General features: G+C 42.6%; 1 protein-coding gene across 1 annotated transcript; it reads left to right on the plus strand.

The window, feature by feature from the left end:
- Nucleotides 1–17,763, plus strand: hibadhb (3-hydroxyisobutyrate dehydrogenase b). The gene is made up of 8 exons (XM_035384789.1): nt 1–135; nt 3,613–3,773; nt 5,253–5,362; nt 6,030–6,151; nt 13,673–13,806; nt 14,406–14,482; nt 15,662–15,818; nt 16,071–17,763. Exons 1-8 carry the CDS (start codon nt 66–68, stop codon nt 16,227–16,229), a joined length of 990 nt encoding a protein of 329 aa, XP_035240680.1. The 5' UTR covers nt 1–65; the 3' UTR covers nt 16,230–17,763.
- Nucleotides 17,764–18,277: the final 514 nt, after the last annotated feature.

The following is an 18,277-nucleotide window of genomic DNA, read 5'->3' on the forward strand; positions in this document are numbered from 1 at the left end:
ATGGACCAAAAATACATCATTTACAACCTGGTCTACTGTAAAGCTGAGGTCAAGAGAAGAAAAGCATGGCCGCCTTATTCAGAGGATCTCGAAACTTATTGAAAAGGTGGAATAAGAATGTCCACTCGGCGCTGGGTAATGCAATTTAATTTTATCCACTTATTCCTGCTTTATGACAGTCATGCCATTATGAATTATGTCACTGATACACTTTCTTAAAGTAAAATATCTTAAGGGCAACAACTAACAAGTTAGCAAGCCTGCTAGCGAGCTGCGGCTTTCGAGACGTTTGCAGCTAGTTAGCTGGCCAGCTAGTTCGTGCAGTTTACCTAGCTTGAAAGACGTGGTGTTGTTTCTTACTAGATATCCATCTTACTGTCTAGCGACTGATTTAGTGCATGGTTGAACTAGCAGTGTGTATTTATCGATCAGCTTTTGCACAGCAATTCCATTGCTAGTTAATTATCATGTGGCCAATCTCTTGCATGCTAAATTGATTTCAAGTTTACGAAGTACATAGACTGATCCATAGACCGGCTTTGTGACATTTATATGTCCGATTCGCCAGATTTGCTAGATTTGTTAATTATCTGGAGAGAAAGATAGCTAGCTGTTGTCCTTACGAGATGTCGCAAATTTTTGCCTTCTAGGCTTGCCTTAAGTTGTTTCTGTAAGAGATTGCTGCTAACTCAGCTCTACTGTTATTTTAATGTGGCAAAACATTTCCACAGTTATTTAACAGAGTGTGCAGAGTAGCTAAATGTTACATACCAATGGATTCAAATTATTTCCGTACAATGTATTGACATGTGGGATCTGCTCAAAAACCGGATATGCTTACACAGTCAGGATCGGCGTATCCGAGAACTGTTGCTAAAACATTTCTGCAATCTTATCAACTGGCTTCCATGCTTGGTCTGTACTCTTAGATAATGAGACTGGTGAAGTGGATCGCACTTCAAGCTATACGTCGTCGGCAGAACCAGTAACAAAGAGGCCTACGGGCGTTCAGGCAGTGCCGTAATTCTTAAGTTTTCCACAGTTGAAAAGTGTAGTGTCCTATTTGAATGAAACTCTGGCTATGTCTCCAATATGCAAACATTTCTGCTCTGCAAACTTCACTTGCAAACTTTGGAGAATCTCTTTAGAGTCACCATTTCAGAAGTCCAAGCACTTAATAAGCCAAGTTAAGGTCATTGCATAGTCCTCCATCCTCAGCTCTTCTCTAGGAAATTAGTTGAACAAGTGGCAACATCACTGATCAATATTGCCCAAAATTCACTGCAGCAGCCTCCACATGTGACATGTGATCATTAGGTTCTCTCAAAGATTGTGGAGCATGGAAGATGGAAATGTTATCCTGCCAGTTGTAGCCTTGTAGTTTGATTGTTGAAGTCCATTGGAGAACATGCTGGGCATGTGATGAGGCCAAACAAGTTTAATATACTAGTATGTATATATTTGCTTTGAATTCATTATTATAAAATTTCTTTTAATTTTTTTTAGTATGTGAGTGAAGTACCTCGCTTGTGACAAGGTTGGGAAAGAAAGTAGGGCTGAATTATGGTTCCACTCTAACACCTTCCATAGCTGTCTTCCCTCACATGAGCTAGCCTATTTTGTGATGAAATTTGTGATGTTCAACAAGCAAACTTAACAGGTGCTCTGCAAGGGAGTATAGACAAAGAAAGAAGTCTAAAGACTAAATAACTATTAATGTGAGGTTTCAGGTTATACAAATTTCCAAACATTTTTGCAAACGTGCAGTAGGCTACATACGCACGACATTCATGGATTATTTGGAACATTGCTGCAACGGCATTTCAGTTGCGTAGAGTGCCAGCTGATCTCTGGCTGTCTGCGTTTTGTCCTTGTGCGTGGAGTGAATCCTGGGTGCGGTGTTTCTCCAGCTGGAGGTGTTTGTGTGGAGAGCGTGTTTGTCTCTGGTTTCATGCAGTTTTCCCAGTCGGGCTTATGCTGAGTTTACAGCTGATGCACATACAGTATGCATATTTTCTGAGTTTCTGAGGGGAGAGAAAGTCCTGGATGCAATGTTTGTTTATTTATTTATATTATTTTTTTAATGAAAGTGAAATATATTAGATTTTGTGTGGCAGTGACATGTTCAAATTAGGGCTGGGTGATATGACTAAAAAATAATATCTCAATATTTTCAAGCTTCTTCGCTATACACGATGCATGATCTTTTAATGCATTCTCTGAAATAGCCTAATAAGGTGATTTTCAATCAGAATCATGTACTTAATGTAATTAACCTATATTTAGTGTAAACAGATGTACACAACTTGTGCATGTCTTTTTGGAGCTGACTCAATTACTGTTTAGACAAACCAATGCTTGCGCTAAATATTGTTCCAAATTATTTTTAAAAAACCTGGGTGCAAAAGAAAACACACCAAATGCAGCATACACAACTAGTGCATAACTGCCAAATGAAAACAAATATTTGCACATTGGTTTGACATTGCGTAAAAAGGTCAACAAAAAATTCTCCCCTGTACACAATATTTTTTTTCAATTGATTCAAAATATTGAGTGGGGTCTGTGGGATACAGGGACAGAAATAGTGTACACTGAATGAGCACAAGGCACATGCATAATAAAGTGCAAATTAACAGAAAATATGGCTTCTTTAAGCTCAATCTAATTTTTCTAAGTATTACCTTTTATGTTGGTGTGTATGTGTCTTGACACCTGTGTAAGGCAAACTTGAACTCTGGCTGCTCATGTGCTCATATGGGTTTTTAGACTGGAACACAAGTTTCTTGTTTCTGGCTTGAGTGATGCTCGGTGGCATGAGACAAGGTTGCCACTGGAACTAAATACCCTCCCAGAGGGAGAACGACATGCCGACAGGGCTCGTTGAAAAACCAGAGTCAAACTTGAAACTGCTTTTCGTTGACCGCGACAGCTATCGAAAAATGGAGCAGTTAAACTAGCAGTAAACTGACGTTAGTTGACAAAAATGAAAACGGTATAAAAATGATTATAAAATATAAAACCGAGGTGAGTGGGTGGAGTTGAGGATGGCAGAGACTCTGGTTGTAAACACAGGACCACCGCTAAAAAAAAAGGAGCTAAAAACCCTGCATAGTATGCCTTTAAACTGCAGCAAATAAAATACCCTCAAGAGAAATAGCTTTGTTCATTGAAGATACTTTTTAAGAAAAAGTACTTTTAAACCATTTAAAAAATTGTAACAGCACATGCAATGTTAATAATACAAATTAACAATACTTGAAAAATTTAACTTATTGCAATGTTTATGAAAATTTCATTAACAATAATGTGCAAGAATTGATTAGCATGTTTATAAACGCAATGACTGAGCAGCCCACAACAATCTGCAGGTGGTCTGCATGCAGAAGTATTTTTATGGCATGCCACAACCGGCAGGCTTCGGTACCGCTATGCATATGTTCCACCTGTTCTTTGTGTCTTTTTTTGTTACGCTTTGTCTAAATGTGGAAATTGTCTCTGTTTGTGCAGGGTGTGTACAAGTGATTTTTTTTCTCAGTATGTTTATAATCTTGTGTATATAAATGTTTGTGTACCGTGTGCTTTAAAAGGGGCACTTTTCTTTTGTCCCAGTCTCCTCCAGGTCTGTGGCCTCCAAGACACAGGTGGGGTTTGTTGGATTGGGAAACATGGGGAACCCCATGGCTAAGAACCTGCTGAAGAGTGGCTACCCTATCATTGCCACAGACGTGTTCCCCGAGTCCTGTAAAGAGCTCCAGGAGTTGGGTGCTCAGGTGGGTTAGACTGATGGTGTTCACACACACAAATGGGTTTTGGTTTATTATCTGCATCCACTGACCACTGGGATTACACAATGCTTTACAGTGGAATGCTCGCACTACATATTTAAATGCCATTATTTAAAGCAAGCATGGTACCATATACATTTGTAAATATGCCGAAGACTTAGTTTTTAGTCTGTGGTCATATGGTGTAGTAATAATAATTGTTATTATTATTAGTTTTATTGTTATTATTATTATTACATACACTTAACATTATACATGCATTTGTATTTGATTCAAGAGCAGGAGTGTAGTGATTTGCAGGAGTTGAAGGTTGTAAAAAAAAAAGTGCAAGGGTGCTGTGGTGGCAGGTATATTATTAATGATAATATATTTGCACTGTATTCATAGGTAAATGCAAGTAGGCTTAAACCAAAGAAAGTGTGATGTGCAATTCAAAAAAAGATTTTCCAGATGAATAGATTTGTGTCACATGCAAAGGATGATGAAAATGTAATGCCATACTTTGCAGTCCCCTTTACATCAAAATGTTGCTATAATGAGGGTGAGGTAGGTTTGTTGGAGGGTCGTTTACTAATCCTCAACCAAACACAAGCATGCCATTTCATTTTGATACGTTTGGCATATCTGAACTTTAGGTCTGTTTATTGTTGGCCTTTACCCTCGTCCACAAGAGCTTAAAATATCCAGCAGGGCAATAGACTCAGTCTCCATAGACCTTATAGTTGATTGAACCTGTTGATCCTTTTAAATTCTGCAGTACATTTTGTGGCTAATAATGCATTCACTTTGGCTTAAGGAGAATGAGAGTTGTAGATACAATATCCACAGGTGTTATCATGGTTTACTGTGGGTAGAGGTGTTGAGATTGGTGGTATGTAAGGGCATTAACGTTAGTGGTATGAGGGGGGCGTTTAAGCTGGTGGTATGTAGGGGCCTTGTGTTTGGTGGTATGCAAGGGGCAGTGTCCAATTAGATCCCAGAAAGGAGATATAATGGCCTTCACAAACTTCTCTGAGGCACGCTGGCATGGTTCACTGAACATTTGCTACATTCTGGTGGACTAAGAGGGAATTATGTCGAAACGCTACAGCCCCCAGCTGTCTTCTTAAAAGCACCCCTGATCACAGTGTCACTGCACTGTTCATTTAATCTGAAATGCATTGAGAACTGTCCTTTTAGCAGTCGTGTTCATCAGTGACCCTTCCCTCCACAGAGGGGTTTGATTTAAACTCTGAATCTGTACTTTTCTGATACACAAGTCGGTGTTGCGTTGGCATTCACCAGTTAAACATTTTTCAAAAAAATTTTTATTTGAGTGTCACTTGTTTACCTGTGGGGGATGTTGCCATTATGGCCAGCCTGCAGTTGCTAAGTGTACCCTCTAATTTTAATGTTAACATTGAGTGCAAACCTGTGTAACGCAAACCCTAACCCCCACCCCGCTATGGTTGGTTTGGTTCTCAGATTCTGGACAGTCCAGCAGATGTGGCGGACAAGGCAGACCGCATCATCACCATGCTGCCGTCTAGTCCCAACGTCATCGACGTATACACAGGGCCCAACGGGATTCTGAAGTGAGTATCTCTGCTCACCCGTGACACACTGAGCCTTCCGCACCGAGCGGGGGACTTTCACGCGGTCTTCCGCACTGCCCCGGCTGCTGCTGTGCCTGCCATTCTCACTGCTGTGTTGTCTACTGCATCAAATCAGATTTAATTTGAATGTTTTTTTTCTTGTATAGGGGAAGAAGAGAAATGATGAAGGTTTGCACGTCTTTGCTTAAATTTAATCAATCTTCATGATGAAAGAATTCTTTTTTTTTTTTTTTTCTCTCTCCATTTTCTGGACTCAGATTTGTAGTTTGTCATTTCTCCTTTTTGTGGCCAGAGCACATGGGATGGAAGTAAGAGTACTTAATTTGTGGCTTTTGTTCAGCTGTCAGAATTACAAGTCTGCCCGTGAAACGGGGCCAGGCTATTTTTATGTGCAAGGATTGCTAACGTTAGCGTTCATGTCACGTTTGTGATAACTGCTTATTATTAACAATCTCTTGTATGGCTTTGCAGCTCCATGTGCCAAACCTGGTCAAGTTAGGTCATTATATCAAAACGTATTTGCTTTGTATTGGCTTGCACGTGTATTGCCAGTATCTTGGATGAAAGAATTGCACCTACAAGGCAATGAAGAAGTCTAAGGCAGGGTAAGACTTGTCATTTTGTACATTTCTCCTCTCTCCTACAGGAAGGTGAAGAAAGGCTCTCTCCTCATTGACTCCAGTACCATCGATCCGTCCGTTTCCAAGGAGATGGCAGTCGCCGCAGAGAAAATGGGAGCTGTGTTCATGGACGCTCCAGTATCTGGAGGTAAGCACGGCAGTGACTATCAAAGCATTGTGGTAATATGTGGTGATCTCTGTATCCTGTTACCCCCTCCATTCCTCTGAAAAAGAAAGGCTTCTAAAAGTTCACTGACCAACCATTCAGAGAGAAGGAATATAATCGTATAATATTTATAATTTTTTTAAGCTTCACTATTGTAGTGGACTTATGCCTTCTGTCTGCACTTCCTGTTTAAGTTGTACAGTAACTACATACTTTGGCTGGTGGACTGCAGAGAAGTGACTGCTGTGCATGCTGTGCTCCTGTTTGCATTGACGGACAATTTTGCAATGAGATGGGCCTGTAATTGCGAATATACATTCCAGATAGGGAAATACAGAAGTGAAGATTTCAAAGCTTTTAGAATGAGATGTAGCAGAATTTGTACCCTTATGACATTCAGTTATTTAGCCTTGTGATCTCAACAACTGATCTGCTTTTTTTGCCCAAAGTCCCTTCAGGCCCTGTCAGTGTGCCAGTGTCTTCCCTTTCCAAATTACTGAAAGAACTTGCTGTTCTACCACATTGTTTTGTTAGGGAAGCAAATGAGTTTGAAGTCCAAGTGAAGCTACTGACACATTACTCTGAGGTTACTATAGCAACCCAATTTATGTGCTGGTTAGCTTGTTTGAGAACTATGTTGTTCTCATTTAAACCAGTAAGCTTGAGTGGAGGGAATTTTAAGTGCTCAAGTGCGATTTGTTTTTGGATCGCAGGAATTACAGATGAAGTGTTACTTCGTGTGACGGCGGTGGGTAGTTTTTAGTTTGCCGAAGGATCCGTAGAACTAGTTCCTCTGGCATCTCTGCCTCAAGCACGCCACCTGCAGGTTGCATGGGGCTTTCTGAGCATTTGGGACTGTTGTGTGACCACACTGACATCACCGTGATGGTGAGCAGGCCTGCAGGCTGTGATGTCTGTAATGGCTGGAGCCGAAATGGCGTATCGCATCGCCCAGCTTTCATGTGTATAAGGAGGCTTAATGGCACATCCTGTCTCGCTGCCCTTAATGGAGATAAAGGGTTGTAAAGAGGGAGGAGTACCTCTGTGACTTTACGACACCAAAGTTGACATTGCGTGTGGGAGAGAAGTGAAATAACTGAGTTTCGTCTTGAGAGACTGACACCCCAGTATAACGGTCCATCACCCCACTCTGGACGCTGGACAGTGCACGCTGCTCACTGCACACTCCATGCCAGATGCAGCATACACAGAGTCCATTGCAACCAGGACCGATGTTCAGGAGATGTACATGCCACACAGTTCCGGCCAAGCACGGAGGTCTCAATACGCATGCAGTCGCTCTCACACTGTCCCCCTCCACCTCTCTCTCCCCATCTCACACACACACACACACACACTCTCTTACACTGTTTACTGACCGGCGTCTGTTGTGCAGCCAGTAGGATCTGATGTCTGTGACCCACCCCAGTGCTCACTGAGCTGAAGTAAAGCCCTGCTTTATGAGCCAGGCCTGAAGATTGATACTGATGGACTCATTTCCTTCCCATCTCAGATGCGGTGGCAGGCTGTGTCTGCACTGGGATTAAAGCAGCCTGCCAGCACGCATTGAACTTGGCAAGGAGGGGGTCAGTAGGTGGGGAGCAGCCATAAAACACCTTGAGCAGGACTGCTTAATACCCTCCCCCCCCCAGTTTGGGTTCAGGAGAGTGTGTTTCTGTGTGTGTGTGTTCCTGTGTATGTTTATGTGTGTGGGGGCGGGTAATATGGCTGTCTCTTTGTCCCAGACTCAGCTGAGATGGCACAGCCAAGAGTACCAAATCTTTAAATCCTCTTAACTCTGTTCTTGTGGGGAGTCGGTTAATTAACTCCATATGTCCCCGTTTGAGGCTGAAGAAGTCTGACAGACGTCGCCACGGTTGCTATTCTTAGCACCAGTCCCATGCTGAAAAGCACATCTCCACTGGGGTGGCTGGATCTGTTCCATCCAGGTGTGCTGAAAAATGACTAATGGCCCTGTTTGAAATCACAGAAAACAGGTAGACAGCATGCAGCCTCATTCTCCAGGGGTTGAGTACTGAAGCCTGGTGTGTGATCTATATATTGCCTGGTGTGACATAAATCAGTTTTAGATTTGAACTCCATCACTATTGGCTATGCATTAGTGTAGCTTCTGAACAATTCAGAGAAGGAGAATGGAACAATGTATGAGCCAGCAGGTGGCGCTGTCACCAAATCTGGAGTTGTAAGAAGTGAGAACTCAATCACAGGAGGCCACACGCACACACACAGTCTTGTGTGTGTCTCTAATGGACTCGTACTTTGGTAACTGAGGTCAGGAGCTGAGGTCAAGGGCTTACTCGTGACCTTCTGAGCAGTCCTTTGTCTCCTTTTCATCTTGTAATCTTAAACACACACACACAGTCTCTCTCTCACACACACACACACACACACACACTCTCCATGTTTATGGTGAATTTTCTGTGCACCCTTTTTGGAGTCTGAAGGCAGTTTGAGGTCTGCCTCTGTGCATGTAGAACACTTTCACCGTTCATCTTCCTGATTCCTCCAGCTGAGTCAGTCCAGCAGCTCAGGGTTGCCTTAGTTTCAGCTACATCATCTCAGCTTGTGGCCACCTGAACTTCTAAAGCATAGTTCTCAGTAATCATATCTCTGTATTTCCCCTGGTGTTGTAGCAATGGAATAATACCATGTGTGAATTGCCAGAACTATGAAATCTTGTATGAAATCTGGGAGGTTGTTTACATTTGTATGAATTAAGAGTCATTCGTTAATCAATACTCTGCCTTATCGAAGTACCACAGACTGATGACATGGAAGGCAAATCACAAAGTTTTAAAGTTGTCATGTCTCATATTGATGTGCAAAAATATGAAATTTAAAGAGGTCCTACTTCAACAGTTTTGCCACCATCTGTCCATCTGCAAAGCATTATTTGAATATTTCCAATTTGTGGCCCATAAACGTGTTTCTTTTTTATGTTTCTTCATAATTGGTATTTTATCCCCTGCTTTTCTTTGGTGTAAACAACTGTATTTGGTTCATTTTTTTCGACCAAGCGGCTAATTTTATCAAAGGTCCCACCTCGAGTGCGTCACGGAGGTTTGGCAGATACAGTCGGACTGTGTTCCGATCCGAGCTTCTGCAGCAGGAATAATAAAAAGTGAAGGCTCTCTCACTGCCTGGCTGTCTGGCGCAGCAGTTCTCTTGTGCATTATTCATAAAACCCTGTGTCTGTACCATTAAATGTGTCCGCATGCAACGGGACCCACAACAAACCAGGTCTGACGTCACGGAAGGGTGGCGGTGCGTCTGAGTAAAAATAGAGGAGCTAACGAGCCCGCGAGCTATTAGCTAGCGGTAATTATGCCACATTCCTCATTTCTGCAATTACTGACTGTTGTGCTTTAGACGTGTTGTGGCATTTTCCAGTGGGTTCTTGTTTCTGGGTACGTGTGGTCACTGCAGTGCTGGCCAGTATGCTGTGTCTTTGTAAACCATGAACAGCATTGTGCTGAATTCATTTTGTCTGATTTTGGGAGATGTGTAAGACCTCACAAGGGTTGACTGATGAGAGAATGACACCCTGGGGAAATGCCTGGTTGGATGCCTGTTTATAAATCTTCCTCATAAGAGCCCAGAGGGGTAGTAAGTGTATCGGTTCTTTTGCTGGTGGATTCATTTTACTTGTCCATTCACACAAAATGCCTACCACTTCCAGTCTAATGCAGGAGTGTGATCGATGGGCCAAATGTTGAAGGTTCAGATTTTGAAATTTTTTTTCCTTCATTTACTAGTCCAGATGTTTCATCGAAAAGTTACCAGTATGTAAAAAAATAATAAAAACATTGCTTCTCGATGTGTAATTTGTTAAATGTGCATCTGTACATCAAGCAAATGCACACTACATTGCTGCAGTCCTTTTACAAAAGCTGACCGCAGTAAGAAACTGGTTCATTAGTAAATGATGAGCCTTTGACCTGGCCACACATCTCCTTTACTGTTCTCCCAAAGCAAATGCACACCTAGACGGGTGAGCCACTCCCACAATTTTAAACTCCTCACTTTTGTTTTAAGGTGTGGAAAAATGAGCTAAATGGTAAATGGACTGCATTTATATAGCGCTTTTATCCAAAGCGCTTTACAATTGATGCCTCTCATTCGCCAGAGCAGTTAGAGGTTAGGGGTTAGGTGTCTTGCTCAAGGACACTTCGACATGCCCAGGGCAGGGTTTGAACCGGCAACCCTCCGACTGCCAGACAATCGGTCTTACCTCCTGAGCTATATCGCCCCGATACAACAAATGCTGTGTGTTAGTAAGGCACAGAAATGATATTGCGAGCAAGGGAAAAGTTGGAAGTGCAGAGCTTGATGGGGCTGGTGAATCACCAGCTTCTATTTCTGCATGTTTGCTAATGGCCTTATATGCTATAAACTGTTGTTGCAGTGGTAGTCTTTTAAAATGTACCCTATATTAATTTTCTAAATCATGCTGGACTGTCCCTTTATTTTTTTCTGTTTTTGTTCTCCCCTCAATCTGGAATCCTCCATTTCACCCTCCCAGCTCCGGCTGTGCTGCCTGCACCTGGAGCACGGCTGCCAATTGTGTGGCTTCATGCGTGTACGTTTCCGTGTCCGGCTCTGGTTTTAGCAAACGCCTCCATTGTGTGGGTGTCCTGTCTGGACTGTGAGTTCTGTCATACAGTCGGTGAGATGTCCCTGTCACTTGCCCGGATGGGGAGTGGAGGGGGTGGAGTTGAGCTGGTGCCAGTGTTGATGCGGCAAAAGTGATTGACAGCTGGCACAGTCGGTTGGTGAGTGAGGTGCAGTTGACCGGCAGTGACAGGACACATTTGAGTGAATTTGCATAAGAGGGACCCGTGTTGAGGGAGGTGGTGTCTTGCCGTAGCTCCAGAGTAAAGCTGTCCTAGCAGCTGGGGACTTGGCTCTTGGCTTCGTAGAGTGCCGTCATGCGCATCGTTTGGGGTGTGGGGTCTGCTCCCACTGGGCCCCAGTCTGTCAATCTGCGACTGACCCCGCCTCCTGCGATTCCCTTATTTTCCTTATGTAGCCTAATTCAACTGTGTGTCATTGTACGAGAAACTCCAGCTGCCTTCCTCTCAGCTTTCAACTTCTTAACAAGCCTCCTGTCATTGTCAGGCCCACTTATGTATAACATATGAAAGTGAAGTGAACTGTGGTTGCATGTGTGTGTGCCTCTGTGTTCCTGCTCCGCTGCTCAGTGGGCAATCATTAACTATCATAAAGATTTCATAGTAAGTAGTATGAGACTAAAATAAATATTGCTGCTGGAAAAACACAGAAAGGCTGACCTATATCTAGTCCATTTGTGCATATGTTGCCAAGTATAAATGCGCACCATATATTTTGTGGTAATTTGTGGTGCTCTTCTGCTTGTCTGTAGGTGGCCACTGGCCAAGCAGTTGGCACAGAAAATGTGCCCATCTTGCATATGTAAGTTACTTGTAAACAAAACTGTTTCTGCTTGTATGATTTTGGTTTAATGTTGGCAACCAACATTTGAACTGATCCAATCAGCCAACAGGAGGTCGCAATTTAAGGGCCATTTGTGGTTGGCCCATCTTGTACATGGAAGAATGACAATTGGTTGTCAAGAAATGCCAGGTAGGCCCTGTCGAGCACCATTAGTGTATCTTACAGATACAGTTGGTATATTTTTGTTTATCAGTGTGCTAGGTGCTGTATCACCCACAAAGCAACTCCATTCTTTTTCCATGCCCCCCAGTCAATATGTATTTGGAAAAACTTATGTTTATAAAATTTTCATTTATATTCTGATATGGTAATCCTACTGCACTGTTCTGTGTAGACTGGCTGCGCTGGAAGAACACACATTATTTTAAGAGATGAAATGGTTTTTTTGTTTGTTTCGTTTTGGGTAGTTTTGGCAGGCAAAATATTGAAATGAGTGTTTTCATGTGCAGCTTGGTTAACTTTATGTTGGTTTAAGCTGTTTTTCTTTTTATTTGTTTGAAAAAATCCCTCATTTTGAGATATTTCTAACGCTTGACCACAATTGAGGCCGCTAGTAAACATGTACTTCTCTGTGGGAGATTGGGGCTGACCATACTGATCATGTTATTGTCTCATTGTGTCTGTGAAAGCCATTTACCACAATTTCCATTAGCATCACTGTCAGCCAGTCCTTTCAGGCTTTTTATTTCACACATGCTTAAGCCGTGCCGTTAATCACAGCTGTACTTTACAATAAAATAGCTTTATTTATTTTTGTATAAGATGACCTTTGATTTTGCAGACCGATCAACTGTGTGCATTGTTTTAATCTGTTCTGTTTTTTTTGTCTGCATATCTCTATTCGGGCAAAGCTCTTTGTCATGTTGCTCAGGTAATTGCAAATGAAGAGCTTTTTATTTTTGATATCATTTTGCAGAGCAGGTATGTTTGAAAGGTGCATGTGTTTCTGTGCAGCTTTGCTTTGTGTCTGAGGTGAGGAGATGCTGAAGGCACATGCACAAGAAACCCTGCATATTCTGTACATTGCCGTTTGAAGAGCACAGTAATGCGCAAATGTCAATTTTAATGTAGTCCACCTCCCATAAAATGTTTCGCATGCATAACCACCACTAATGTTATGATTTTAGGTGTTGCTGTTAGCAACAACGTGAATATGAAATTCAGCCAAGTCAGGGCCTCTGTTTCTGCTGGATGCTTCTGTACATGTTCAAAGTGGCTTAATGAAGGCTACAGGTCCTAACTGTTACTTTTTGTTTATTAACATTAAAACTGAAGCAGTTCCAGATCAATCTCAGGTTTTTTTAAATGTAAGGGCGAGTGTTGAAAGACTGACTTGAAGCTTTTGTGGGATTGTTAAGAGACTTGGTTTTCCTTTGGCTTGTGAAATGAGAGTGACTGTATAATTGATATTCTTGCCAGTTGACGGTGGTTTAGCGTGGGCTTTTATTGTGTTAACTAGAACTGTGTGGGCTGACATTTCTGCTCTTGCTGGTTTTTGGCTGAATATTAGGGGCCGCATTTAGGTGAATCTGCACATTTTACACCAAGGTTTTTCTGAATCCTCACCTTTTCTGCTGGTTATTATGGGCTGGCTAGGCTTGTTGGCAGTGTAGTTCCACTGATATCTTCCTTTGGCGTGCACCAAAATAAATTCTGTGCTAATGAGATATTCAGATATCCAATATTTTTTCACCAGTATCTGCCAATTCCAATATGTAAAGGACTGCAAAAAATGCAATTGTGCAGGTGGTCCTATGAGAATATTAATGAAACTGTGTAGATGTCTTGTACATGAGGAACATCCATGCGATCAGAATATATCATGTTATTCGCCCTGTTTAGTGTGCAATTTTTGTATGTGTTACTGACAAACTAGAGCCAGATTAATTTTGCAGTAATGGTGCTGAACAGTATAATCCTGTATTTTGTGTTTGCCCTGTGTTCCCCCCACTATTGACTTCTACCCCCTACTAACCGTTCAAACACCCATTTGTGTGATGTCACCAGGTGTGGGAGCAGCGAGCTCGGGAAAGCTCACCTTCATGGTGGGTGGAGCAGAGGAGGAGTTTACTGCAGCCAAAGAACTCCTGAGCTGCATGGGGGCCAACGTGGTGTACTGTGGCCAGGTCGGAACAGGACAGGTAAATCCATCCACGCGTGCTCCTGCACACACTAGTGCACATGCTCATCTTACTGTCCAGGGCCACGTAAGTAGGCTTTCTCAATTGACTAAGAAGAGGTGCTTCCGTAAAAGATAGATTGCAGAATATTTCATTGAAAGTGTGACACTTTATAATATTAATCACTTTATTTGTTGTTCATTTTATAAGGTAAAAAATGTACTGATCTAAAGTATTTTTAGATCATTTTATCAGCTTTAAGGGATAGTTCACCTTAAATGAAGGTTATTCATTAATTGTGCAATTACAATCGTATTCATGATAATGTAACTTTAAATAATCTAGTTTTCTATAGAAATATGATAATGAACTAAAGTTCTATGAAGAGCTGTTATTGTCCAGTAGAGATCTTTCTCAAAGTAAGAGAAATTAATAACATTAATGTTAGCCCTTTTACATAATGAAACTATACTGTAGTGGGTGTTATTCCTTTGCATAAATGTGATGTTACTGCAGCTGCTCATTATTGATAATGAGGATGTAATCATCTTAAGTGTCTATATTTATCTTAAATATGTGCTGACATGTGGTCTGTATTTTTCCGTCAATGTTTGATTTAGTCTGCAAAGATCTGTAACAATATGCTGCTGGCCATCGGGATGATCGGGACCGCCGAAACCATGAACCTGGGGATTAGGTAAAGTACGCCGAGGGTCTGGCACAATGCACCTGAGGCGAAAGCCCGTATGCCTAAATAACAGCACGGAAATTAACAGCTGAAATGGTGAAGTGTACCGTTCCATAGTTGTGTGTTACTTTCACCCCGTGGGTGGCATTGTATAGGCAGTTCAGTAAAACTTTGGTAAAGGTTTTGAAGCTTCTGAATAAGGTCATTTAACTTTGTGCTATAACACAATGGCAGTCCATCCTCCTCTGGATAGCTTCGCTCTGGCTCTCCCGTTGAGCCTGGCTCCTGCGGAGGTCTCGTTCTGTGTGGCAGCAGGGGACTTTCCTTGCCACTCCTGTGGCTTCCTCTTGTGGGTGTTTAGCCCAGGCTGTGCTGCGAAATGGATTGAAAGAAAGAACATACTGTGGCAAAAACAAAAATACAAATGCATGGGATTCATGTAGCCCTCGGTTATTGTGTAACTGCTCAGACACTGTAGAATAGACGTATAAAAATGGCTAATTACCCACTGAAGTTCTCCACACAAAATTTGTTGAGGTGGAGCACTCCGGACTGCAGGTACAGTGTGTGCAGTGTAAGGTCGGGTTGTGAGTGGGCCAGATGAGTTATAGCGTGCTTCAGGTTTAGTGTCTGTCCGGGTCAGGAAGAGGCAATGGTTCTCTGATTTGACGTGACACTTGTATGGTGACCATATAAGGCAGGTCTCACAAGCTAATTTATATCTGCAGTAACTGCCTGTAATGGACCCTCTGCAGGGGTATGCCTCAGTGTCTTAAGCTGGACTTTTCCCACTCACCGGGCTACAGTATTGGTCAGTTATACCTGGGATGAACTGGCTGTGATTGGCAAATTGGCCCTCTACGCTGTGTATTGAATTGAACAGTTTGAGTTTTGATTGAGTTTACCTTGAGTCCTGCACAAGTAGGCATAAATGAACATATCCTATTGACATTGAATCAAACCGCTATGGTAATTCTAACATATTTCCAAGAAACTGGGGCCATTATGTCTTTATGTGATTTTTATCACTTGCCCTGATGCATTAGTTTATTTTGAGAGAATCTAAAGGTGATCAGTCTGCCTGATTCATATCAATATGGGTGTTATCTAGCCGGGCACCTGTTAACACAAGATGGACTAGTAGAGAGCAGAGGGTCACTTCCTGTCTTATCTGCCTGATGTTGACAGGCTAGGGCTCGATCCCAAGCTGCTGGCTAAGATCCTGAACATGAGCTCTGGACGCTGCTGGTCCAGTGACACCTACAACCCTGTCCCGGGCGTGATGGAGGGGGTACCTTCTGGGAATAACTACCAAGGTGGATTCGGCACGACACTGATGGCCAAAGTGAGTCTATCTGGCTTTTTATGTGCTTGAGTCCAAGTGATTATCAGCTTCTGTGGTACTTTTTTGTGTGGTTTATCTCATGTCTTAAGTCCATAATGGTTCTGCTTCTGTTATTGTGCTTGTCTTGTTTAACCAGTTGTGTGATAAGTAGATTAGCACCACACTAAGTCATGAGTGAGTTTTAAATAATGCTGCATGTACGTGTGTGTGTGTGTGTGTATGTGCACGTATGTAACCAGTATATCTCCTCAGGATCTTGGATTGGCACAGAACACGGCGACAAACACCAAGACCCCAATCCCTCTGGGCGCACTGGCGCACCAGATCTACCGAATGATGTGTGCGCGGGGCTATGCCGGCAAGGACTTCTCCTCTGTATTCCAATTCCTTCGGGAGGAGGAGGGACAATAGGGGTCAATACGCCCAGCAACTAGCTTAACCCTGCCCCTGCACTTCCGCATACACACAGACACAAACACACACGCACGGACACACGCCCACGGACGAATACACACACACACACACACACACACACACACACACAAAACTGAGGTGCATGCAGTTAGGGTGTGTGCCAGGGGACTCTTCATATGTGTGACTGATGGGAAATGTAGAGTGAATAGGTGTTTGAAACGATTACGTGAGTTCTGTATTTACTTTGTGGAATCTTCTGTTACCTGTTTGATCCTGCCTTGTAAAAGCAGAAGTCCTTTTTTGCCCTAGTTTCAGGAAGTTACAGCTGATTTGAGAATCTCGAATCGTGCTCTTCAGTAGCTTGATTGATGATGGTGGTGATTGTTGATTATAATTACAGTGGGGGCACAGAACTGAAAACAGGGAGGAGCTGCACAGTTTTCCAAGGGAGATGACTCAGAATGACACATTTACCAAGCCCTTACCATTAGACCATGCTCAACTTCTGCAGCTGAATCGCCGTGTGGTTGTTTGTATACTCTTTTTTTTTTTTTTTTTTTTTAATGCTTTTTGTTGAGGGGTTTTTTGTCACAAATGAAATTAGGGGTGAAAGGTCATTGATGATAAACTGTCGAACATCCTCCACGTGTGACTTTTCAAAAGCTTTTAAGATGTTCTAAATTAAACCTGTCTGTTGTAGCCATCACACGTCCATTTTTATTTTAAGTAGTGCGATCTTCATGTGCTCTGAAGATATATTGTGGTTGGGGCTTACCTGTGGCTTCATTTCAAGCATTGGATGAGTATCTGAGCTCTGTCTGGCTGTCTCCTGGAGAATCGGGAATATGCGTTTTGTTTTATAGCTTTTTTTGGTTTGTTTTAAAGCGCCTGTTTGTTCACTGGACTTCTCTCGGTCTGCCTACTGTCTTAGTGTTTTTCTCTCACTCACTGAACTGGTCTCCTTGACCCTCTGCAGTTTTCTGTCCCGTTTCTGGGGTTTGTGGGGTTGAGTCTGGATGTACTGTGTTATGGAAACCATTAAATGGGCAGTAACCAGAGGCACCTTGTGGGCTACAAGGGGCGGGTTTTAGTGTGCTCGCGTTGGACCTGGGTGGCAGCGAAAAGCGCTGTGGCAGATTCGAGGAACCTCCATCTCCCTGATGCCTGAAGATGACCACTGAAGAAACACCACCACAGGCTTCATGACTCAGAGACTCTACAGTCCAGCTTTCTGTGATTAATGAGGAGTTGGCTTTGGTGATAACAGGATTGTAATGTGTGTACATATGTAGATTACTTTGTGTTGTGTAAATAAGCCCAATCCAAAACTCACTAGTTGACTATAACTACCATTATTGTACATCTTCCAGGACTAACTGACAGAGCCTTGCTCGGTGCTGTTCGGATGGTCTCTCTCATTACTGTACAGATGGAGTCTCACTGTTTTCTGTAAAAACATCCAGATCACGCTGCTGTGTCTAATAAACACAGGCCTGGGGCTCTGCTCCAGTGTGCAGACTGCTGCTCTTCAGCACCTCTTCTGTCTTTCATTCTTCACCTCCCTTCCATGTCTGATTATTCCCTGTAGAACTTAAGGTGTGTATTTGGGTGGCATCTGCTGTGTATTCACTGACTTTTAAACCATTTGTTTGCCTTATCCTGTTCACACTGCCAGTTAAGCCATAGACTAGAGATCAGTCAGTGCACTTTAGATGGCACCTAAAACATGGTCGCCATTATGGTAGTTATACAACAACCCAATCGGCAGAAGGAAGCCTCACTTGGCGCAGTTCTTATTTTTTGGTTTACGAGGAACAGGTTTAGTCTTGTCCTGTAAACGATGTTTCAGTGTTGGTTAATAAGTCTGCATTGTTGGGATCAGGTGATTTTGGTATGCCTGAGAACTGAACAGACACGGCAAAAATGTAAGTGTTACCATCAGCCTTATGAAATTGCCTGGTGTGTGGAAAACCGTTTGTGTTTCACTTACCAAAGTAAGCTCGCTCTCTTGCCAGTAAACCATTGCCTTGTTTGCTTGCACATTC

The sequence above is a fragment of the Anguilla anguilla genome, chromosome 1, assembly GCF_013347855.1.
Source record: "Anguilla anguilla isolate fAngAng1 chromosome 1, fAngAng1.pri, whole genome shotgun sequence".
NCBI lineage: Eukaryota > Metazoa > Chordata > Actinopteri > Anguilliformes > Anguillidae > Anguilla > Anguilla anguilla.

Coding starts and splice junctions, on each gene's coding strand:
- hibadhb (XM_035384789.1), top strand. CDS start 66: ATGGCCGCCTTATTCAGAGGATCTCGAAACTTATTGAAAAGGTGGAAT. Junction 6,152..13,672: donor GGACGCTCCAGTATCTGGAG/GTAAGCACGGCA, acceptor TGATGTCACCAG/GTGTGGGAGCAGCGAGCTCG. Junction 15,819..16,070: donor GCACGACACTGATGGCCAAA/GTGAGTCTATCT, acceptor ATATCTCCTCAG/GATCTTGGATTGGCACAGAA.